The sequence below is a fragment of the Phaseolus vulgaris genome, chromosome 6 (genome assembly GCF_051622355.1).
Source record: "Phaseolus vulgaris cultivar YP4 chromosome 6, ASM5162235v1, whole genome shotgun sequence".
Taxonomy (NCBI): Eukaryota; Viridiplantae; Streptophyta; class Magnoliopsida; order Fabales; family Fabaceae; genus Phaseolus; species Phaseolus vulgaris.
In genome coordinates, this window is record NC_143503.1 from 33544387 (window position 1) to 33569292 (window position 24906).

General features: G+C 33.3%; 4 protein-coding genes across 8 annotated transcripts; 2 read left to right on the forward strand and 2 right to left on the reverse strand.

The window, feature by feature from the left end:
- The first annotated feature begins 598 nt into the window (after positions 1-598).
- Positions 599-3271, forward strand: PID (Protein kinase superfamily protein). The gene is made up of 2 exons (XM_068640549.2): positions 599-1301; positions 2361-3271. The coding sequence occupies exons 1-2, from the start codon at positions 748-750 to the stop codon at positions 3154-3156; spliced, it is 1350 nt and encodes a 449-aa protein (XP_068496650.1). The 5' UTR covers positions 599-747; the 3' UTR covers positions 3157-3271.
- Positions 3272-8358: 5087 nt separating this feature from the next.
- LOC137832398 (F-box protein SKIP19) lies at positions 8359-13406 on the reverse strand. The gene is made up of 2 exons (XM_068640550.2): positions 13020-13406; positions 8359-9362 (listed from the first exon to the last, which is right to left on the reverse strand). Exons 1-2 carry the CDS (start codon positions 13346-13348, stop codon positions 8768-8770), a joined length of 924 nt encoding a protein of 307 aa, XP_068496651.1. The 5' UTR covers positions 13349-13406; the 3' UTR covers positions 8359-8767.
- Positions 13407-16393: 2987 nt separating this feature from the next.
- LOC137832399 (myosin heavy chain-like protein) lies at positions 16394-18318 on the forward strand. 2 transcript variants are annotated; one of them, XM_090303034.1, is made up of 3 exons: positions 16394-16629; positions 16747-16858; positions 17069-18318. In XM_090303034.1, exons 2-3 carry the CDS (start codon positions 16765-16767, stop codon positions 17875-17877), a joined length of 903 nt encoding a protein of 300 aa, XP_090159160.1. In that variant the 5' UTR covers positions 16394-16629; positions 16747-16764; the 3' UTR covers positions 17878-18318. The 2 variants fall into 2 exon arrangements, with proteins under 2 accessions (XP_090159160.1, XP_068496652.1); XM_068640551.2 differs by having other exon boundaries at positions 16569-16629; positions 16757-16858.
- A 1009-nt stretch (positions 18319-19327) lies between these two features.
- Positions 19328-24677, reverse strand: BRCA1 (breast cancer susceptibility1). Of its 4 annotated transcripts, none has more exons than XM_068640554.2 (13): positions 24577-24677; positions 24408-24461; positions 24243-24313; positions 23866-23979; positions 23208-23704; positions 22741-22848; positions 21346-22641; positions 21168-21268; positions 20780-20966; positions 20490-20696; positions 20236-20401; positions 20000-20118; positions 19328-19760 (listed from the first exon to the last, which is right to left on the reverse strand). In XM_068640554.2, exons 1-13 carry the CDS (start codon positions 24621-24623, stop codon positions 19410-19412), a joined length of 3318 nt encoding a protein of 1105 aa, XP_068496655.1. In that variant the 5' UTR covers positions 24624-24677; the 3' UTR covers positions 19328-19409. The 4 variants fall into 4 exon arrangements, with proteins under 4 accessions (XP_068496655.1, XP_068496657.1, XP_068496656.1 ...); XM_068640556.2 differs by having other exon boundaries at positions 23878-23979; positions 24577-24668; XM_068640555.2 differs by having other exon boundaries at positions 21346-22647; positions 23878-23979; positions 24577-24668.
- Positions 24678-24906: the final 229 nt, after the last annotated feature.

Below are 24906 nucleotides of genomic sequence, written 5' to 3' on the forward strand. Positions count from 1 at the left end.
ATATATTCAATGCTTATAACTTAGGTGTAGTGTAGGGGCCTAGTTACTACTATTTGTCCATGCAAATGTTTTCTTAAAAAATCTACAAAATAAGTAATTATTGACTATATTTATATGCCAAAGTGAAAGAATAACTCCAACCTTATTAAAATCTCCTACTAATTATTCAATAATTCACATCCCTATTACTATTATTACAAAAACAAATTTATGCATGAAGTGAAAGAATAACTCTTAATGTTATTACATTTCACATTTGGAAATAATTACAGGTCCTTCTAGAGATGTAAGTGTAATTTGTCCTTGGGTGACTATAAGAAATGTATTGGTTTGGTAGCAGGTACATGCATGTGTGTTTAGACCAATAATATTTATGCGGGGTAAAAGAATAAAGCAGGGTTGAATAAGACCCAATATTTTGCGCTTAGTGAGAGAGAAACATAGGTGATCCCTGTAGGCCAGGTTTGTCACTGAAATAATGAGAGAGAAAAAAAAAAAAAAAAAGAGAATCAGAAAAGTAGTGGAAAAAAAGAAAGATAAATGCTTAACATTAACGAGAGTGGTACTACAAAACTAGGCCCACATCGCTTAACCAACCAATCCTTCCAGTTCCAAACCAAAGCAACTGAACTGCACTGCACCTTCCCATAAATACCACACAACCACCCCTCCTTCTTCTCCCAACGCTTTTCTCTCTGTAATTTCTATGAACCCTAGGTGCGTTCCTCTCGCCGGTGTCGTTCCACGATGTTAGTTGAGACTACCTGTGCTCGTGATTCTGGGATGAGTTCAGAGACTGTCAATTCCACGCAACGAACTTCCATGAGCAACGAGAGCGTTTGCAGCACCAGCTTCAGCCGCCTCTCCTTCGACCTCCCCCCTTCCTCCTCCTCGCCGGAGAGCCTGTTCGTCAAGCCGCACCGCTCCTCCGACTTCGCCTACTCCACCATCTTCCGCCGCCACTCCGCCCTCACCTTCCGCGACTTCCACCTCCTCCGCCGCATCGGCGCCGGCGACATCGGAACCGTGTACCTCTGCCGCCTCCGCCACGACGAGGAGGAGTGCTTCTACGCGATGAAGGTGGTGGACAAGGAGGCGGTGGCGTTGAAGAAGAAGGCGCAGAGAGCGGAGATGGAGAGAAAGATTCTGAAGATGGTGGACCACCCCTTCCTCCCTACGCTCTACGCGGAGTTCGAGGCCTCGCATTTCTCTTGCATTGTGATGGAGTATTGCTCCGGTGGAGACTTGCACTCCCTTCGACACAACCACCCTAACAAACGCTTCTCTCTCTCCTCTGCCAGGTAACTTACCCATACCCAAACTTTCTTCCTTTCTTCTCCTTCTTTTCTCATTATCATCATCATCTCTTCTCTTCTCTTCTCTTCTCGCCGTTTTTTTCCTTCAATAATTTACATTTTTCCTTTTTCTTTTCCTCTTCAAATACCTTATTCCCATCAAAGAATAACTAATATTTTTTACTTGTTTCCAATTTGTCATAACATGATTTATAGTTTATTGTTAATTAAAGTCAACAACTTTACACTCCTGTAATTCAGTCCCACCTCAACACATACATCTGTAGCTATCTGGTAATTTAATATAAAATTTCAATTAGTATTATAACCTTTTCACAACCTGGTAAATATGTCTTTAACCAAGTAATAAAAAAAATTACAACCTTTTAAAAGTGTTTTTTTCATGCCCGCATTTAGTCAAAAAAAAGTTGTGCTTGTTGCTTTTTCTATGAATTTTATAAACTAAAAAAAGAAAATTATTTTAAATGATGCTTAATTTTAGAACAAAAATATAGTTAAGCTGGTTTTCTTATTATATTTTTTATTTTCCATATTTATTTACTTTTATTATTTCTGAACGTAAAACATTGATATCAGCATTATTTTTATTTTTAATATAGGAAATTTATACTTCTGGAGAAAAAATATTCAAATTAATTATCCAATACATTAGGTTTTGACTATTTAATCTCACCGCCCAATTTTTTTAAAAAAAACTTATATGGTAGTTATTTCAAAAATAATTGAAAGGTTCTCATTTTATCTTTATTATTTCAAAATCTATAATTAGAATTTATAATATACAGAATAATATACAGAAATGTTGATATTATTATAAAATTAAAGGATGTTCTGTTGACACGTTTCGATATTTTTATCTGTATGAACAGTACAAAAAAAAAGGGAAAGTAAGTGGATGAAGATGAGTAGATGATGAGGGGAATGGAAGTTTGTTTTGGTAAAGTTAGAATGGAAGGAAGAAGAAGAAGCGTTTTGTGATTTTGGAGAAACATAGTTAATGTTTATTAATTGTTGCACATGCACTAATATTCTTGTTTGTTACAGGTTTTACGCGGCTGAAGTACTGGTGGCGTTGGAGTATCTCCACATGCTGGGAATAATCTACAGGGATCTAAAGCCAGAAAACGTGTTGGTCAGATCAGACGGTCACATCATGCTTTCTGATTTCGATCTCTCTCTCTGCTCCCATGCAATCCCCGCCGTTGAATCCCCTGACTGTTCCCTCGATCCTGCATTCGCACGCACGTTACCCTACACCCGCCAGTACTCCACTCCGTTCTCCTGCCTCTCCAACCGCGTCTTCCGCTCCAGGAAGGTTCAAACCCTCCAACCGAACCGCCTCTTTGTGGCCGAACCGGTTGGGGCTCGCTCCTGCTCCTTCGTGGGGACACACGAGTACGTATCACCGGAAGTGGCCTCCGGGAACTCCCACGGCAACGCCGTCGACTGGTGGTCCTTCGGGATATTCATCTACGAGATGGTGTACAGTCGCACACCCTTCGCGGGCTCATCGAACGAGGCTACGCTGCGCAACATCATAAAAAACTCCCTCGCCTTTCCCACCGCCACTCCCTCCACCACGCTTGAAACGCACGCGCGGGACCTCATCTCCAGGTTGCTCAACAAGGACCCGAACCGCAGGCTTGGGTCAAAGCGCGGCGCCGCCGACGTCAAGAAGCACCCTTTCTTCGCTGGGCTCAATCTCGCGCTCATACGAATGGTGACGCCGCCGGAGGTTCCCTCCCTCAGAAGACACAAAACGACGCCGTTTTGCCCCGCTAACGATAACGGCAACGTAAATAACAGCAGGCATGAGCTAACGGCGTTTGATTACTTTTGAGTCGGTGGCACCGAGATTTTGTAATTGGCAGATGAGTTATGTGTATAAATATTGAGCTGTCCTTTCTTTTTGTACCCTTATTTTAATTCTAATATAGTTTCATACTTACATTCCACTTTCTTTTCACCTTTTTCTATATTTTTTGGCATCTCTATAATATTATGTTTAGATGGTGCGGGGACACCAATGAAAACCAATCACAACTTCATTATTTTCAAACTCCACAAATGTCACTAATGTCGCCCCTTTTTGGTTCCCATACCATGCTATTCAGATTACAATTTTTTTCTCTTTTTTCTTACGATTGGATCGAGGTTATCGTCTTATCTTAATCATAACATGCCTCTGTCTTCTCCTTTTCATGGTGTGCTTCCAGAGGAGACAACCATCAAAAAATAACTTCCATTGCTAAATACACAATATTCCTTGCTTAATTTCTTCTCCTCAAATCACACTTTGGGATGAGCACACACTCCTAAGGGGCCAACTGGGGAAGGCATTGCATAACTTCAACAAAACTCAATTCTATACTCAGTTTTCTGCTCTTATTTTTCAATACACTATTGTATTATTTATGAATAATCAAATAAGCGACGTGTTAACAAAATAATAATATAAAAATATTACTAATAAATAATAATTTGATTTTCCCTACTGACACCACAGTTACAAATTAAATTAAATATTTTACTCTCTCGCGTTGAAAATCTGCACTTCTCTTTGAATTTTTTTGTTGACTCATTACTTCCATTCAAACTGATTCCCACGCAATCAAACCATTTGACCAGCAACTCTTTTTTACACTTAGAAATGACATTGGAAAAGCACAAAAGTAGTTGAATTTAGTGGGATACCATTATACAACCATTCTATAGTTAGTTTTGTTAATTTTTTATTTTAACTTAATATCTCAATTCAATGTTTTAATATTAAAAAATAGTTATCATTCGGTTATTTTATAAAAGTTTGTCGTTAATATGTTTTTTCCTTGTAATTCGCGAGCAAAGTTTCCAAGACACAGATGGTTATGTGTTGATTTACTTGTACAATTTAGTGGTATGTGTTAGAATATTTATTTTTGTTGAGAATATAAAAAAGTTTTGGAAACGAATTTGTAGAGAGAGATGTAATAAAGAAGAAGAAAATGAGGTGGTTGATTAGGCTTTTGAAAACGCGAAAGGGCTACCCCTATTGCGTAGAGTAGTTGAAAGTAAGTAGCATATTCATATGTGAATGTGTGTGTACTGTGCCAAATACTGCAAATAATCTAGTTTTAGTTCCAATTTTTTCTTGTCAAATGTTCCATATTCTTCTTAATTTAGACATACACAAAAGTTAGGCTTATGAACTGTCGTGCCTGTCTCTCCATCTCAAATCTATATCAGGATCAACACAACCCTTCCCAAACCTCACTTCTGCCAACCTGTACTAGTATTTTTCACATGCTTGACAAATAAAAAAAACACCACTATTAACTTTTTTTTATTATAACAGTATTTTTACTAATAACACTAAAAGATAAACATAACACAGGATTTAACGTAGTTCGGTCGTCAACAACAATTTATATCTACACGAACAACTATTAAGCTTTCATCTTCGGTTGCACACCAATTATAAGTACAATTATCTATTTAAATAGAAATTATAAAAGGGACACAATCATTAAGTTCACTCACCAAAAATGGTGTTTAATCAATCTAACTCAATTGATCATCACTTCATATCCAATAATTATAACGAAAATTATATCAAATAATTTGTTAAATGCAAGTAGCTGAATTAAACTTCATTTTCAAAACCTTCCTCACTCCACTGTTAATATGTAAATTATATGGCAAACATGGTGGTGGTGATAGACTAATGGTACATGGCAGAAGCATAAATATAATATCGCATCCTACAGGAAATGGTGAAAGCCATAATGTGCGATTCGCGTAAAGAAATTGATGCGATTAGAGTTTATTAGGATGTGTTGTGTGTATAGAGATAGAAGACATAGTTGGAACTTTTACAAGTTGTGCAGACCAGAATCGATTCCTCCCAGCTCATTGAAATTCTGTGTTTTTGGTTTCAAATGCCGTTTTCATAGTTTCAGGCTTTACAGATATGTACCATTCTCATCAAACTCTAATCATATCTCATCTCATCTCATCTAAACACCTTTAATTCCTTTCCCTTTTCCCCAAAATGCTCTTTTATCCTCTTTTGTCACTCTTTCTTTCTAGAACGTTCACGGGCTTCAATTACCACTTCACTTTCATATGCTTGCCTTTCATTTTAACCTCTGCAATCTACCTTGGTGCATAATTGTTAAAACAAGTAATTTGGGATAAAAGTAACAACAAGTCACACCATAAATTTCGATTTACTTAGCATTTGGGATTCTCTGATCTAAAGAACAATATTCTTTTGTTGGATATATTTAATTTATTTTTAATTTCTCAAATATGGAATTAACTTTTTTTATAATTGAAAATAGTACAAAAATATCTTTCGATAGTTTGTGCTTGAAGCCAAGAAGAATTTAGCTAAATTTAAATAAATGAATGTGTTGAACTAATTAAATTTATTTCCTGGTTCCATTTCAACAATATTTTCTAAATACAAGTTGGAATATAAAGACATGAGATTATGTCTCTAACATTTTTCCTCATATATAGATACACTAACTATACTTGAAAGACTAATAATTATTAGCATGTTCCTTCTTTGTATACTAATCCAATATAAATCTTGTTTTTTCAGTTACGTAAATGAAATATCAAGGGTTATGTGTAAATAATTTGTTTTTTAAAATATTAATAGAAATATATTTATATAAAGATATATATACATATATATATATAAAGATGAATATAATTTTATAATTATAATTATAATCTTAGTAGATATGTATTGATTAAAATAGGATAAATACAAATTACTTGTACGAAGAGCAAAAGAAAAATAAATAATAAGTAAACGACATCTTACCAATAATAGGTTATAGAAGAATTATACCAAGTGATATTCCAATACTATTCCAACATGTCACTATGACTTCACTTTTTTTTAACTTTAAAATAACCTTTTACTTAATTTAATAAATATAGCCATCATTCCAAATTACTTAATTTAATGAAACTCTATTATATGGCAGTTGTGAAGAGGTGTAGAAGGTGACACGTGGCTGTGAACCCTGAAAGAGAGTGGCAACTTTAAACCAATGTCTCCTCTCTTCATCACATATACAACTCCACCTACCTTCATTTCATCTCTACCTTGTCTCTTTTATTATTATTATTATAATCATAACAACATTATAATAATAATAATAATAATGATATACAACATAATATTTCGACATCAATAACAAATATCAAATGTTTATGTAAAAATATTACTATCGTAAATATAATAAAATTAATTATATTATCTCGTTTAAATAAACTATTAAGAACATCCAAAATAATAAAATGAGATTGAAATACTCTAAAATATCGTTTCTAATTATCCATATTTATCAATAAAAAATTTAATTATTAAATATAAAATAATCAAAGAATGTCATGAAATGAGTTAAGTTAAATTAAAAAATGCAATATAAATTAAATTGTACATGATAAGTTCTAACAACAAAATAAATATCTTTTGAAAAATAATGAAAAATCTAAAATATGTGCAATAAATATTTTTTTATTATAAAAATTAAAAAAATTCAAGTGCATATAATTTCAAACTCTTATTCTCTTTTTTCTTTGTAAAAAAAATTAAAAAAAAAATTGTTTATGGCAAATAAATAACCAATAATAAATTGTCATTTTAATATATAACTTTTCAAACAATTACACACTACCAAACCCTGAAGTTTTTAATAGTTACAAAATATAGAACCTAAATTTTTTTTACTCTATTCTCCAAAAAAAAAAAATATTAACTTTAATAGATGTTTCAGAGAGAAATATATTGAGAAAAACAACAATAATATATGATTCAAATTTATATAAAATATTTCACATTATTTCTTACTTAAAAACTCAAAACATTACTCGAAGAGAGAGAGTCCGGAATATTTCGGATTGTGCAAGAATTTCAAAACTTATTTTTTTTTATTTTAAATATTTTGAAATATACAATAAAAAATAAAATTTGTATAGTATTCCAGAATTTTCATTCTAAAATACAATTTCAGTAGGGTAAATTTTGAATTTGAAATGCAACTACGTGGCAAAGCCCAATCCATGACCCAATCAACATTCTTTAATAATCTGTTAGACTCACCTTTCATTCTTTGTTTATCAGCTTGTAAAATAAAAAGTCTAGTGGGGAATTTTGTTAGGATTTTAAAAATTAATTTTAAGAAAGAAAGTTTCAAATGTTTCTAGTAATGAAATTTAATTTTGGGTGAAAATCACATTATTTAGAATTAAATTTTAATAGTGATTCCACCTTAAATTCAATTTTTTTTACCTCAACTCTTTTAAAATTATTCTGCAAAAACAGAAATGCACGACCCTTACACAATACCAACATTTATTTTGACATAATAAATAAGTTATGTCAACCTACATATTTTTTCTCAAGGAAGATTTTTTACACTCTTGATATTAATCATCGTTTGAATATTGAAATAGATTATCCTCAGACGTGCTTTACCAATAATTTTATATACTTGACGTTATGAATTATTCAGCCACCATGTTTACAAACCCATCCATAGTTACTACTTATACACTCACACTATACATGGTAATGAAGAAATCATTTACAAAGTACAACTCAATTTCTTAAACCCCAGTCAACCATAGGGTTCATATTCAATGCAATGAAATAATGGTACATATGGTGCTGGTACTAAATTCAAGTTATTGAAATAAGACTGACCTAAAGTTTAATCTCTTCAAACAATTCTAGTTTTATTTACTGCACCAAATGCGCTTGAAATCTTAGATTGATTTCTGATATTTTTTAATGTAAATAGTCTTCAAGTACTAAAAAACACAAAAAGTTGCAGAAACTCCTTTTGATAGTATTATAAATTATAAATGGCACCAAATGCACTCTTTAAGGATGTTACTGATCATGGTGAAGTTGAAGCCACTAATAAGGTTAAAAAGGATAACCGTTTTAAAAGTACAGGAAAGACGAAGATGTGCCAACCAACATTTTCGCCCTACCACTAAATCTTCCTTTTTTTTCGTGACACCATTGGGCATATTCAACGTGTATCAATGAACAATACCACATATCACATATCCAATGTGCAAAAAAACCGATTGGGTTGCCGAAAGAAACAAAACCTTGTGTCAAGAGTAAGAAAAAAAGTAGGCTAAAATTGAGTCAGTAGTTCCTACAAATTAGATTAGTACAAGTTGCAATAAGTGAATGCACTTCAATGAGGTTCCAAGATGATGACCAGCTATGTACCCATGTACAAGACGATCAGCCAGTCTCCAGCTATCAATTTCATTAAAAAGGCGGCATCACACTGCATTGAGTATCTTTAGAAGGTCAAGGATACTTAACTGGAAAGCATTGTAACTGAAATATTAGAGATAATGTAGAGTAACTGAAATATTCATAGCATCAGTTTTCCTCATGCTGAAATGTCTCAACTGTGCCAATGTAGTTAATTATCGTAATCACACTCAGAAGAGTCACTTCCACCTGAAAATTCATAATGGTCATAATGATCATACGACAAGAAATCTAAGTCAGAGAGCCTATATGGGTAATCTTCATCAAGTGATCCATAATCAATTTCAGCTTCAAAGGGGTACTCTTCAGTGAGATTATATGGAATCCGTAAATCTTTGATCTGTTCAGCACATCTCTTACTCAAACTTCCGCCCAACTTAACATGGAAACACTGTCGTAAATCAAGAGATTCAAGGTGAGGACATCCATCAAGAATAGCAAGCAAGCCATCATTAGTCAGATTGTTTCCAAAAAGCTGGAGATGACGTAACCCAGGCATTGTCTTTGCAATAGCAAATGCCTCCTCATCACACTCCATGTATGATCGTCCGTAACATTGCATGTTGAATTTCAGTGATTTTAAGAGAGGGCAACACCGGCCAATAGCTTCCAGAGAATCCTTGGTGAAGTTGCTGGTTGACATATCAAGTTCCTCCAACTGAGAAAGCTTTTTTGCAACATCACACAATCCTTTGTCTGAAATCTGATAGCAACATGCAAGACGTAGGCATTGTAGACGATTTGTACTGCGAAATGGCAAGAAAATGCAGGGGTGAAGTGTGTACAGAGATATATAGAGAGAGACACTACTACCAAAACATCTGCTGTAGCTTTGGTAAACAATCTAAAACTATCAAATTTCTTCATTGAATTACAAGCTGCGAAATTTCATTATTAAATATATAAGGAACGGACATAGTACACCTCAAACAGGCAAATAATAACTATGTTTGGACATAGGAATAGATCCTCTAGACTTTCATGCCAAAATTTAAATTGATATGCCCAAGTTCAAATACTACATCCACATTTCTCCTAGTAGACATTAAATAAGCACAAGGCCTATGATACCGAGAGAGAGATACGATATAAGAACATGGCCAATCATGCACATTATTAAAGGATCCAACGCATTATGACACAACACAATTTCAGCAATATCTACATCACACTCACACAACAATTCTATATATATGATATCCCATGCCTAAAAACGAAGACAATTGGAAGTAACCATTAACTTAGTGTATAATCAATATGTGTCAGAATAGTTGTCCTTGTACTTCTGTTGCAAGCTACATATCTCTATATACATGAATACGAAATTTAAAGAGAGATCCAAGTTAAGATCTCTCAAGTTCCTTTTCTCATATTCTTTTTCTCAATTTGGTATATGAATGGGTCAATTCAACTATGCATTTTGTTGTCTGGTGAGAAAAATGCCTTCTGCTACAAGCCACCATCATTTCCTCTGGCAAGAACGGGATCTGATGTACCTCTTTGGGATGCAAAACCCGACCACAAAGGCTAGCTCTTCCTCACTTGCCGACCTGCAGCTTCTTTACACAACTCACCCAGCTGCATGTTGTCCACGCACTGCCTTCTGGTCACCGCAGCAGCATCGCACCGCCTCTGCTAGTTTCATTGGCTTCTCTTCTCCTTCAACCTCCTTTTTCATCCTTCCACTATTGTTTCCTCTTGAAACCGTGAGTTTCCCCTTTTACCTACTTGTTGTTTTTGCCCAGAAATGTCTTCTGGGCTGCACACTCTTTTTCTGGGTCTCCCACAATTACTTCATAAAATTTTAATGGTACTAACTACCTATCTGATCTGCATCTATTGAGCTTTGGTTCCTTGGCTAAGGTTTCCATGGTCACTTAGAAAAAGATAATAATGAAATATAATCAGAAAGTACTGAAAGATGGAAGAAGTTGGACTTCCAATTTTATGCTTTGTTGTGGCAATTCATAGAACCCAATATATTGGGAACTCTTAGAACATTGAAGTCCTTCACCGTCATCACTCAATGCCATGGTTCCTAATGATAAATATTTCAATTGGCCTATCCTCTTTGAAAAGGTATCCATTCTACCTACAATTCTCATCATATTTACAACTTTTTAAGCTATCATTAGTTGTCTCCTTCTTATTATCTATTTTCTCTATGTCTTCTACTAAAATTCCAAAAAATGTAAAATGAAACACTTGATAAACTTGAATAGGGACAAATTATGATTGTTGAAATGCAGACTCTTGAACTTAATCAGACATGAGAATTAGTTTCTCTTCCACCTATACAAAAGATAAGTTGGATACCGATGGGTTTACACCATTAAAGTTGGGTCAAATGGTGAACTTAACCACCTTAGAACTAGATTGGTTGAAAGGATACAAGATATATGGTCTTGATTACGGGGCACCATTATCTCTCTCTGGTCTCAAGCAATCTCCACGTGCTTGGTTTGAAATATTTAGTCATATTGTTCAAATCTTTGGGAAGAAATGCAGTGGTCATACATCTCCTATAAAATGTATTTACTTAATTTTGCATGTTGATGATGACATTCATTACAATGAATGATCCTACTAAAATTGCTCAACTAAAGAAGTATTTGTAAATTACTTTCAGACCAAAGATATTGAATGTCTCAAATAATTTTTTGACATTGAAGTGACTTAATCAAAAGAAGTTATTGTAATTTCTCAAAGAAAATATATTGGGTTAGATATCTTGAAAGAAACAAACATGATTTACTTTAGACCCATGGATAGTGCTATGTATGGATCAATATACAAACATAAAGGTAGAACAAAGTGAACCCTGCTCAAACCCAAAGACATATAGAAGACTTGTCAGAAAATTTATTTATCTCACTATTACTAGACCTAACCTGTCTTTTGCACTTGGTTTGATTAGTCAGTTTATGTAAACTCCTTGTATTGATCATTGGAATGTTATTTTTGACATCCTCAAATACCTTAGAAAGGCTCGAACACAAGGTCTGTAATATGAAGATAAAGGAAATACCCAAATCTTTGGGTATTGCGTTGTTGACTAGGTAGGATCTTCTATGGACAGACATTCCACTATTGGATATTATGTTTTCATTGGAGGGAATATTATTTCTTGGAAAGCAAAAAATGTGGTTGTTTTATCAAGTGTTGTAGTTGCAAAAAGAGCAATGAGACGTCACTCGCTTATGAATTTGTGTGGATAAAACAATTTCTTCAAGTACCTAAATTTTGTGAAATTCAGGAAATGACAATGTATTGTGATAATCAAGTAGCTCTTCACTTGCTTCCAACCTTGTATTCATGAGAGAACCAAACACATAGAAATTGACTATCATTTTATTTGAGAAAAGTTGTTGCTCAAGAAAATTTATACTGAATTTGTCACCTTTAATGATCAACTTGCAGATATTTTGACAATTTAGAGAGGACCACAGATTCAATTTATATGTTCCAAGCTTGGTATGTACAATCTGTATACTCTAACTTGAGGGGAGTATTAGAATAGTTTATGTTACGTTGTGAGCAAAAATTGTTGTGTTGTACTTGTCTATAACCTAGAGTCCACGTGGTGAACATTATTTTGTATCTTTTTCTCTGTCCTTGTACTTGTGTTGCAAGCTACATATATCTCTACATATATGAATATGTATCAAAAGAGAGATCCAAGTTAAGATCTTCGAAGTTCCTTTTCTCATATAGTTTTCTCAAGTCTATCAAAAAACAAAGTCATCACTATAGATAATCACAGAAAACAAGAAATATGATTTTGTATTATAATAGGAAAAAAATGAAGGTATTAATAAATAAAAACTTTGCCCTCATCCTAGTGAATAAATAAATAAATAAAGACCTACAAGGACAAGGGAAACAAAAGCTTCTGTCTATTGGTTTCATAAAGATATGCGAAGAACGACACTCTTGGACATTCTTTTAACACCTTCTCAATCTCTGGGTGAAACCTCATGCTAATGGCATTAGCATTGTTTGGATAAGCTTCTGTATCTATTCATAGGAAAAGAAAAAGTAAAGGAACTCCCCAGAAAGATAAAATAAGCTTATTTTATGCATTAAGAAACTCTAAAAACTTAATTTGTACTTGTGCATTGAGCTACAGAGAAGTTTATCTGAGTGTTCCTTCTTATTTCCTTATCTTATTATGCATAAGTTAATCGACACATGACCTCAACGGAGTTTTACTCAATAACAATAATTTCTCCAATTTTAACAGTAACTTAAATGCTAGCAGACAAGCGGTTGTTAGGAACACAATTTAGGTGTACTTAGCATCCACAAGGCGACAAGCAAGTGGGCAAGGTTTGAAAATTTAGGGAACAGAAAAGAGCAAAACGCGACGAAAGCATGGAATAGGAGAGGTAAGTGGAGCTCACGAATCGGTGATGTGGCGGAGGAGATCATCGGTGCCAAAATTCTCGATGTTAATATGGAGCAAGTGGCCGCAGCTGTAGTCAATTGCGCGGCGGCACATGATCTCTAACTGGAAGTCCATGTAGACGGAATTGTTCATGTCGATTGTGCACCACAGGAGAGGGTCCTTCGAGATGGTGCGCCATACAGAGCACACGCACTGGGCGCGCGTGAGGATTTCGATTGCGCCTAGCTTCTGGAAAACAGTACACAACACGTCTCGCGGAAGATCCTTCCAGTTTCGTTCTTCACAATCAGCTACTACCGACTTCGACGACGACGACAACTCCATTGAAGGACTGAGAGAGTTTACTGATCTTGTGAAAACCTTTTTCTCATAGAAACCTAAATATATATAATAAAAAATAAATTTGTAATTAAATAATACTTAGAAACAATATTTTTCTCTTTCTTACACCATGCCCTTACTTTCTTCTTTTACCCCGCCTGTAAAACGCTCACATGATTCAACTTGCTCTTGGATTTAAAAATTCGGAATTATATTTTAAATTATGTATATTTACAAATTCAAAATCTAAAATAATTTTTTAGATTAGACAATCTTAAAATATTTTGTAATGTAATTTTGAAATATTATTTTGCGATCTATAAATTATTATTAAAATAATAATTATATGTCTTCATAAACAATAAATTTATAATATATTTTCTAAATATTAAAGAAGTAAACAAAAATTATTTAAATAGTAAACAAAAATATTTTACTAAAGATAATATTAGCTACAGGGTGAAATAACTGTTTTTAGTAAAATATTTTTATAATGAGTGGGCCCAAACTTGTTGGTAAGTGTTATGAAGCCCAATGAAAGCAGATCAATTTTACTAACTAATACATTTGGTTAATGACAATTTCTTTTTATACCCCTATAATTTTCATGTATACTTTACGAAAAGATTAAACCGACTCTCTTGAACCACCTCCTCCTTCTCGTCTCGTTTTTGTTGTTATCATTATTTTTGTTTATGTGTTCTGTTATAAATAGAACTTAAAGAAATAAAATATTTTAAATTATATAATTTAAAAAAAATTAAAAATTATTTTTTAATTTATATAATTTACAAAAAATTTCATAAATATATAAAAAAGTTCGAAATTGTGTAATTTAAAAGTAAAAACTAAATTTTATATTATACAATTTAAAAAAAAAAATAGTTTATATAAAATAATAATAAAAATTTAAATTACACAATCAGTCATCTTTTAAAGTTAAACATAAAGAATACGCAAGAAAAATATGGGGTAATTTTCCTTTGTTAAAAAGTGCCTCCAATTGCTTATAATTCCAGCATATACATTAAAGTGGAATGATAAAATTAATATTTTTAAATCCTTAAACTTTTGGGAAAGTGTAATATAAAATTTACTAAAAACTTTCTAATTATACACTAAAATATATTTATAATACACTAAAGTATACATTATATGGTGTTTCTATCTCACTTGTTATTATAATTATTTCGACCTGATTTTTAAGATATATAGATTATATTTCTAAGTGATACATGTTGATTTTAATCTCTATAAATAAGGTACAAAATAAATTAAAATAAAAATAATGTGTATTATATATATGATCTATATGTATTATTTAGTAAAAATTATACTGATATAATGTAACATATTCTATTTTTACATAATATACAAATAATGAGCGTTTATCATATTTTGTTATCTATAAAAATATTATTTTAATATAAGTTCTATAAATATAGTTCATAATATTTAAGAGATCTGTTTGCATAGGAAACTCTTTACAATTTTAAAAGAAAAATATATTTATAAATTTTGTATCAAAATAATATTTTTATTAATAAAAACTATTGTAAAAATTCACATTGAAAATGCTCCTACAATTTGACAGAGATAGTGAGGCATCTTATGATAATGAAATTGATTTTTTAATGATACGTACAGGAAATATATTATCTAATTTACTTCGACAACTTTACACGTTAAAGGGATTATCAAATATAATTTCCCTTAATGAAGATAAAAATGACAGACAAGCAGAAACTCAGGTCAAACATTTTATAACTTTCAAACTAAGATATATATTTTTTTCAAAATTAAGAAATGTATATTTTTATAAGTTAAAATTAACATATTCATTGATTTTACATTTTAAAAAAATGATATGAAAATGGTTTACGTGTTAGTTTATGAAAAAAAAATATTTATTTGTATAATTGTTATCTAAAATATGCAAAAAAAATTAAAAGAAAAATAAAAAGTTAATGGTGAGTGATGTAAAATGAATAATAAAATAAGTAGATAGCGGTTGCAGTGGCGTTTATTGCGCTTAAATTCACATGCGATGCAATGAATAAGTATTGTTATTGCTTTAGTTTTGGTGATATTCAACAAACCACATTCCTTATATTATTGGTGAGTTGAGGACAAACAATATGTGGCTTTTGCTAACACTCACTTCCAACAATACACCTTTTTTCAACCTCCTATGAACTATAACCTAAATCACTAAAATAATTAAAGATATAATTATGAATTTATATAACAAAAAACTGATCATGGGTTAACAAGAATCTTTTAAATGTTATTATAAAATTTTTGCCTAGTAATTATACATTAAATTCTTAACAATGAGCGAGACATTATAAGGGCAGATTCATCATTAACCAAATTAGAAAAATTTAAAAGATTATGTTTATTCTAGTTTAACCATTTTGGCAAGTTATATATATTATTAAAATCAACATCGGTCAAAGTTATACATTTTTTTCATAAAATCTAATCACACTTCTTAATTACTAACCAAAATCAACCTAAAATTTCAAATTATATATATATATATATATATATATATATATATATATATTCTTACAATTATCAAATTCGATCATGTGTCACTAAATTTGTAATGTTATTATCTATCATTCTCTAATATGATATTTGGTTTGTAGTTTTCAGTCTCTCAGTCAATACATTTTCAATCTTTCGATCAACATCTTTTGATTGTTGTCTTCTTAGTCAAACGAGGGAGAGATACCTGCAAAGATACTTTAATAATGTGCTTATGGGGTTTGTTTGGTTTAATAAAGTAACTATTTGTTTTTTTAAATAAGATCTCAAATTAAATTTTCTAAATTAAAAATTTTATACTTAGAAGTAAATGTAAATGTACTTAAATATATAATTTCTTATTTAGGTTTAGAAGTAGTGCATAAAATAGCATTTTATGAAGTGGTTGAACGGTGAAGCATAAAATAACATGGGAGCCAAATAAGTATTGTATGTTAAAAATAACGTTTTATTAGTATTAGTGTATAAATTATGCAGAGAAAGTAGGAATCAAAAGATTTCACTGAAAATCTATCTTAGGAATGAGAGAATTTACTCGAATTTGGTTTGTGGGCAATGAAAAAGTCAAACTCTAAGCAATAATTGCGCATCCACCATGAACCAGTCCATCTCCCATTTGAACTAACACCATCATAATAATACAACTATATTACAGATCAACAAATAATAACATCAACTTTTTCAGACACCAAGAGATCATAAGGGGAGAAGGAAAACAAAACTCCACAAAAGTAATCTCTCTTTCTTCGATCTCTCACCAAAAACACCATTTCTTCTGTTCTTCCTCCTTTCTTCTGTTACATACTGCTATTTGTTTATCATATCTTTTACCATATATTGTTTTTTAGCCTGTTTCAGGGTATAACATGGATCATATCCGAGCATATTCATCACCACATTTTCTTGCTTCTTCAACAAGTAACTTTAATGGACAGCAAGAAGAAGAACGCGGATTGGAAGGTAATTTCTTTCATGGGTTACATTACACCCTTTAGCCCCTTTCTTTTTTTTTCCATTTTGGATCCAAAATGGCATGTTCGATCATCTTAGAATGTTGAAATAAAAATGGACATGAGATTTCCAATTGATTAATCTTTGCACTACATTAGGTTAGGCATATATGTGAATAAAAATTGTGATCTTTATGTGATATTTCGTTTTCTGGTACAGGCCTTGCCACGCATATCAAGTTGTTACTGAAGCTAGTTCAAGATCACAATGGGTCTAGCACAAAAGAAAACGATGAGCGAAAGTCTCAAAGGGTGAATGGAATGATGCTTATCTTGGATGAGGTAAGGAACAGGGTTCAAACGATTCAAACTACAAACAAGAGAAGAGCTGAATTTAGGAGGTGTAACAGTGACCTTAGGGCTACCATTCCTAATCCCAAGGACAAAAAACATCCTCCTGATGCGCCTACAGATGAGAAAGAGAGGCTGAAGAGAGAGCTTAATGCAAGTTTGGTGGCAAGGCAGAGCCTTCAAGCAATGTGTTCGAGTTTGGGAAAAGAAAAGCAAATTATGGCTTCTGAACTTGCAAGGAAGGCTCAAGAGTTGACAGAGCTGGAGGACCTCATTGGTGATCTAAAGGTACAGAATGACATGTTGATGGAGAAGCTGCATGAATGCAGCTCGGAAGAGAAGGAGAAGAAGAGTAATGGGGTGGAGATGGAATGCAACATAGTGCTAAGAGAGCGCAACAAGGCTCTTTCGGAGCAACTCCAAAAGTCCATCGATGGTTATCGGTCTTTGAAGAGAAGAATCAGAGACATTCAAGAGGAAAACAAGCAAATTCGTGACACCATGGAGCAAATGGATGAGGAAGTTGATTTAGGCATTGGCAGGGTAGGTAGATTGAAGGAAGGAAGGATGAGAAGCAATGTAGGGGCAAATGAGATAAAAGATGAAATTTCAGCTTTGGGGCAAGTGCTTGATTCTCTCAAGATGAAGACCTCAAAATATACACAGAAGAGAATTTGATGTGATATGCCAAAAGCTCAGTATCTTGATTGATGGAGGCAAAGAAGAGAAGCATGATTTGCAGGGGAAGAGAATGGATGTTTTATCAATATACGTCATCCTTTTAAGCATGCTCTTGTTCACTTCTTGCCTACCTTGTCTATTTTCATATCAAGAAAGCATGCTTTTAGAAGATCAGAAGAAAGAGATTAGGGAGCCATTAACCAAATCATTTGAATGTAAAATATGTTTAAGATGAGAGTCAGAAGAAGGGGTCAAAGAAGATAATGGTGACATTGCACATGTTTTTGAACATTAGTTCATTCAGATGTACACTGAGCCCAGAGTTGTATAAACCAGATTCCTGTCCTTTCTGTATGCATGTCCTAAATTCAATTTTCGTTCAGTTTAGTCTAATATATATCATGTAGAGTTTATATATAAATACATTTCATATCATAAAAAGAACATGAGAACAACAACGCTGTGTAGTTTAATAATAAACAATTACCCAGACTTGTACCAAAAATTAAGGAAAACATATCACCATTTATACGACTTGTGAAATTTACAAAATAGATGTTACAGAAACCATATCAAACTGGCTCAAGAAGGCCACGCTTACTATATACATCCTTGCTCAGTTAACTTTTTATAAGATATATTTGATTTCGACTCAAATTTTATCATTGCAATCGTGTGAAGAAAATTTCTAGTGTGCCTATATTTGTTTCATCGTGATAATAAACATGATTAATGTGATTGAAATTGTATAATCGATTCTAAAGCCGAATCAATCTCTAGTCCATTAAGATTTCACACACTACAAAAAATTTCTAATGAGAAGCAGAAAATTACCGTGGTGAGAATAAACCTCTAAAGAGGCATTACATGAATAGTTTCAAGTCATGACAGCACATATAAAAAACTAGTTACGATTCCATTAATTACTCGAATGTTGTGATTGGATTAATAATTTGTATAACTGAGGTTTAATCAAATTTAGAATTTTAAAAAATAATTAATAACCTAACATCGTGGAGTTCAAACCGGAGATTAAGGGTCATATAATCTCCACAAAACATGAAACATTTCAAGATAGATTGTACAAATACATAGTCTGGTTATTAAAAAATATTTTCCCAGTGAACATGATGATCCACGTTCCATCTATGCCAGACAAGCACAGCTGATTATAACCTTACATTATCCAGTTTAAATGCTGGTATGAAGATGGATTAATTTAATCTAGTATCACCAGGCTCGTCACAATACTATTCAAGTAAAATCTGGAATTTTAAACAAATCAAGGCAAATAACAAGGTTGTTTAATTATAAGATTAAATCCATGATAAGATTAATGAACCAAACATGTTATTCGTAAAATTTACTTACAAAAAATTATTACTACTTTCCTAAAAAAGTTGTAATAGACAGACGTATTGCATTTTTGCCATTAAAAAGTTCTGAGTGAGATGAAACCATGGATATATATGAATAAGGGGAAATCAGTTTGAGATAGTATGCATATAAATTATCACAATATTCATATTTCATTGAGTAAGGCATTGCAGTTTGCAGGCTGCAATCGAATTCAGAATCCATGTATTAGTTGCAACCTTTGAGCCTGTAGAACTGGCCAGAACCTCTGCATCATGACACCTTTGTCTGCAAATTGTATCCGTGTTTGAAGGCTTACATTTATCAGGCAGCTCGAGACTGTAAATTATGAGGGTCTGGTATGGATGTGTATCTAGTAACATTGACTTTTGGTCACCAGACACCGGTTTTCTATGCAGAATTATCCCTCCAGCAGCAACCACAAGGTCTTGCAGATATCCCTTGTATGAAGGTATAAAATCTCCCATAAAATAAAACTTGTAGCCATCAAAAAGCTTTGGTTGCTGCATAAGAAATTGTCAACACAACCATCAGTTTGCTTGCAAACAACAATTTACTGAAATATACTGCAATTACTCTAGCATAACTCAACTGAAATACACTAATAACCGCATGTTTGTGTAACAGCCGCAAAATCTCAAAAGTACGTTGAGAGTAAAAAGCAAGACAACGATGAAAAATCTCTTTTTGTAGTAATAGTAGTATAGTAATTATAATGACAAGACAACGATAAAAATCCAACCTTGTTCAATACTCTTAGTCGTCCAAGACGAGGACCATCCCTGATTCCGTGGACGTCAACATTAATTTCATAACGCTCCTCACCAACAGGATTCATTTCCTTCATGCATGCTTTGATCCCTGTTAAGCCAAAAACCAACCAAACAACCCCGTTACAAGACAAGAAAACGGAAGATCAGACATTTATTATCTTATGATAAGGACATAGTAGTTGGAAATAAAAAGGAATGAACTTACACTCAACTTTGAGAATCCACTTTCCCTCCAGGATACCCATCAATACTTTCAGGGTTCTTCTGCATGCCCCATTTTCTTCCGTTGATGCTATAACATGGGTGACACTCGAGTCCCAATTTTTCAAAACTGTAACTTTTGATACACTTTCGAATTTGGAAACAATTTCCTACAATTTCAACCATAAAAGAAAAAGCAATAAATAAATTTCTTTAATGAAAAATAAGATAATTAGAAACCAAATGGAATTATTTTACCTTCTCCTGTACGGATAGAGCAGAACAACATAGAACAATTTTCTTGTAAGATCTATGATCAGCCCGAGTTTGGCGTGTAGTGTCAAGACTAGGACCATGGTTTTTGCCATCTCTACCTGGGCCTTTCTTGCTCCTTTCTTGGGAACCTGAACCTTCACAGGGCAACATGGAGGAAGCATGCAGAGGACATAACATGACGAAGTTTTGCTGCAGTAAATTAGCAGCATCTAATTAGGACTTCAACCTTAAAAGTATTTAATTTCAAAAGTGGTTGAATTTTCATCACATACCGTATCCCAACGACATAGAGAAGTCCACTTGGCACAAGGAACATGAAAGCTCCTGCGACAACTTTTCTCATAACAACCAAGTGCGGCCCCTTTAAGTCCACAAAAACTACATCTAATTCTTCGACTTCTACTTATCTCAGCTTCAAGATTTATTGCATTATCACCGTCAAAATATACATTGGGGGCCCTGTGAATAGTTAAAACAAATTACTTAATCTTGAATTCAAACTAGAGCCAATTACCAAATCAACCTAACAATAATCCATATTAGCAAATATTTAATTCTTTGAAGGTTGATAAATATCAGAATAAGCAAGACATCTTAAGGACAAGAGCAAGTCCAAAATACCAAGACAGCTATATTATTACTCCTGTAACAATTCTTTACCATTCTGTGCAGTTCCTGTGACAATGTGTGACTTTAAACCCTCCTTCATAATCTGCAGGTACAGGTTTGCCATCCAGATAATGCACCATAGGGCCAGAAACCTGTATTTGGAATTACATACTGTAAGTTCCAGTCCAATTATAGTAATGACAAGAAAAGCAAAGTAAAAAAAAATTACCTCTGATTCTTCTGATGAGAGACAGAACAAACATTGATAGCTTTTGACAAGGCTCTCACATTTCCTTAAAACTGTTTTATCAGTCAAAGAACAATGTTTCTCTTTTGATGCATCATTCAAATCCCTGACATGAGGACCTTGATGTATACTTTCATTAGGCAGAGTTTCTTCAGCACTTTTAGTGATAGAGGTACATTCAGAAGAAAATTTTGACCTTTTAGTATTTCTCAGTTTTCTACTACCAGACATAGATTTTCTAGAAAACGTGTTTTGGGATTGCTTGCTTTTAGAGGTATTCACATTACTATTTGTCTGCAGACTGAAAATGGATGAATCAAAACTAGCAAACTCATTGGGTTGGTCCATATTTTGTTTTCCAGGTCTTATCTTCTGGCTTTTCCCAGCAAACTCCAGGGGACAATGCTTCTCATTTTCTTGTTTACATAGCGAAGTATATGAATTTGGAACCATCTTCATTTGACCAATACTTAGAACTCCCGACGTATCAGGGGCTGTACATGCACTTACAGATGTTGGAATTGAACTGGTATTGAAACAAACCCTCTTGCCCCTTCTACTAGCCTTCTCCAAATTAGAAGATTTGGGTTTATAGTCCAATGCTTGTTCCTGAGTGACTTCTAGTGATATATTTCCATCAACATGCATTCCATCAATTGAATTTTTTGCTTCGACAATCTGCTCTTGTCTAATATTTACCCTAGCCTTCCTTCCTCTTTTCCTAGACTTCATTTTTCCATTTATATCAACAGAACTTCTAATTACAGGAGACACACTTGGTGGTAATACATCAGCTGTTTTATTTCCATTGGGATTCTCAAACTTGTTGTCGTCAGCATTAGCACTCGATAGATTTGCATCCAGCTCTTGTGAGGTTGCCACCTTCCTTCCTCTTTTCCTAGACTTCATTTTTCCATTTATATCAACAGAACTTCTAATTACAGGAGACACACTTGGTGGTAATACATCAGCTGTTTTATTGCCTTTGGGATTCTCAAACTTGTTGTCGTCAGCATTAGCACTCGATAGATTTGCATCCAGCTCTTGTGAGGCAGCCACCTTCCTTCCTCTTTTCCTAGACTTCATTTTTCCATTTATATCAACAGAACTTCTAATTACAGGAGACAAACTTGGTAGTAATACATCAGCTGTTTTATTTCCTTTGGGATTCTCAAACTTGTTGTCGTCAGCATTAGCACTTGATAAATTTGCATCCAGCTCTTGTGAGGCAGCCACCAATTCATCTTCATTTTCATCATCCTCATAAGTATCCATGACCTGCAGCTAAGATGCAACTTGTTAAAACTTCAATAAGTAGGCAATGCGTATAATCCTTAATTGTGTATGAATATCTTGCGGCTTAAATACTCTCAATACCTGCATTTTAGAGGGACTTGAAAATAATTCAGGAGAGCAAGGCCTTTGTGTCCATTCAAACATCTCACTATCAAATAAATTAACAGAGATTTGATGTTGCCTCTCATCCTGCATAACAGTGTCAAGAAACTGTCATTAATGTAATTTAATATTGATATTATCAGTATTATTCAGCTTGATCAATGCACCGTGTTTTAATATTTAACCATAAAAAATGGAATGTCTCAAGAAATATAAAACAGTTAGTAAACCAATATTTGGATTTTAATGACTTCAACAAAGCCTGCTTCACTCGGTATTCCAGAACTCAATTACGTCAAAGAAAAATACATAGAATGTAGATGAAACATGTAAGAGATAAATGTTAAATAGCTTTTAGTAACATATAAAATGCACAACTATCAAAAAAACCAATCAACTATTTAATTATTCTTTATAATATACTCGTTTGTTAATCCAGTACTTACAAATGGGGCGACATTAGAAGTGTGTTCATCATCCGAGTCCTTGAGATCACTAAATGAAGGAGGATTTGGTGTTGAGCAATCAATAATTTGATCCTCGTCGGCGGGTTGACTCAAAGTTTCACCATCCTTTTCCTCTCTCAACCAAAAGAAAGGTGAAAGAACAGGAACAGATTTTTCAATTTGTAGAGGCCTTTCACTTTCCATGACAGAAACCTTTTCCACTCCCTCTTTCTCTTTGTTAAATTCATTAAGAGAATCTCCAAGCTTCAAATTTTTCATTGGAGTCTCTGAAAGAATATTTTGTGGCACCAGCACCCGTTTCTTTGCTGGAAAAGAAGGTTTTGCGAAGCCAGAGCCTGAACTTTCCATGTTGGTCTGGACTGTCTTCTTCACCTTCTTTATCTTCCGGGTTTTCTTCTCTTGCACATGACCTTTGTGAGATCCACCAGCTTCCACCTTGCCAGAGTCGGCATTACCCTCACATTGTTTTTCCACATCTTCAATACAGTTTTAAACATAGGTTAAACAAAATACAGCAGATTCACAAAGGCATATTCCCCAATTGTTAGCAACTACACATGCAAATGCAGGCAAATTAAAACAGTATGCGATAGACTAAAAGATATTTGAAACTTAAAACAAAAATGAAACCACTCACCAGATAATTTACCTTGAGATACATTCTGGGTAACAAATATATTAATTCCTGAAGCAACTTCCATGTTTTTATATATACTGACCAAGTTGTCCATATGAGGAGCAGGGCGAACCTCTGCACAAAAAATAAATTATATATGAGAAGCAGGGTCTCTACAAAGTTGTCCATACAAGCAGTTCTTTAGCCAAAATAACTAAAACGGACTCTCAGCGTTTCCCACTAAATGAATTATATAATTACAATATTAAGAGCTTTCTTGTTAAAACATACTGAGAAATTCATTTTGACGATTAAGACTGTCCAATTCAATTTGTTTCTAAAAACAAAACAAAATGCGCAATTAGGGTTGAACAACAAAGCGAGGGCAAGAAACGTACCTCGACGAGTGAACGGGATTTTACAGACAGGACAAGCAAAAGCCGATTTCATGGACTTTACAATACACGAGCTGAATGCAAAGTAATATTAGGTCCAATCAGTGTTAGTATTAAAGAAAAGGTCAGAGAAATTGAAAAAAAAACGTGGAGAGTGAGGGCATTTACTTGCAGAATAGATGATTGCAAGTAAGCGAAACCGCAGAATCGAACAAACTCCAACTGTACGAACAATGCAAAGCGAATGAAATAAGAAGAACAAGAGAAACAGAAACAGAGGCAAAATGAAAAGGAAAAACACAAGGAAGAAGAAAGATATATTGATAATTGCAAATACCAGATTGGACATTTGAGTTCTTTCCCCATTCTCTCTAAATCCCCCATTGCGATGTCTCAAACGCAGACACTAGCAAGAACAACACAACTCGTACAGGGAACAAAGTTTTTACTTTTAACCTTCGTTTTGAATTTAAAAGCGCGCGCTTTCACGCGCCAAATTCGTTTTTACCCCTGAAATTAAAACCTTCTTCTTCTACCCACCAAATATTTATTCCTCAATAATGAATACGTTATGAAAGTGTACAAACAAATCATATGTGAATTATTACAAATTAACTTATGTTTAATTTTTTAAATAATTATTAATCTGGGAATTTATTATTACAAT

Excerpts from the sequence above, each read along its gene's own strand:
- LOC137832398 (XM_068640550.2), bottom strand. The coding sequence starts at position 13,348 with ATGGAGTTGTCGTCGTCGTCGAAGTCGGTAGTAGCTGATTGTGAAGAA. Across the intron at positions 9,363-13,019 it reads CTCCGCCACATCACCGATTC|TACAAATCGTCTACAATGCC; the intron begins GTGAGCTCCACT and ends GCCATTTCGCAG.
- LOC137832399 (XM_090303034.1), top strand. The coding sequence starts at position 16,765 with ATGGATCATATCCGAGCATATTCATCACCACATTTTCTTGCTTCTTCA. Across the intron at positions 16,859-17,068 it reads AGAAGAACGCGGATTGGAAG|GCCTTGCCACGCATATCAAG; the intron begins GTAATTTCTTTC and ends TTTCTGGTACAG.
- PID (XM_068640549.2), top strand. The coding sequence starts at position 748 with ATGTTAGTTGAGACTACCTGTGCTCGTGATTCTGGGATGAGTTCAGAG. Across the intron at positions 1,302-2,360 it reads TTCTCTCTCTCCTCTGCCAG|GTTTTACGCGGCTGAAGTAC; the intron begins GTAACTTACCCA and ends TGTTTGTTACAG.
- BRCA1 (XM_068640553.2), bottom strand. The coding sequence starts at position 24,623 with ATGGGGGATTTAGAGAGAATGGGGAAAGAACTCAAATGTCCAATCTG. Across the intron at positions 24,462-24,576 it reads GAACTCAAATGTCCAATCTG|TTGGAGTTTGTTCGATTCTG; the intron begins GTATTTGCAATT and ends TTGTTCGTACAG. Across the intron at positions 22,849-23,207 it reads CTTCTAATGTCGCCCCATTT|GATGAGAGGCAACATCAAAT; the intron begins GTAAGTACTGGA and ends ACTGTTATGCAG.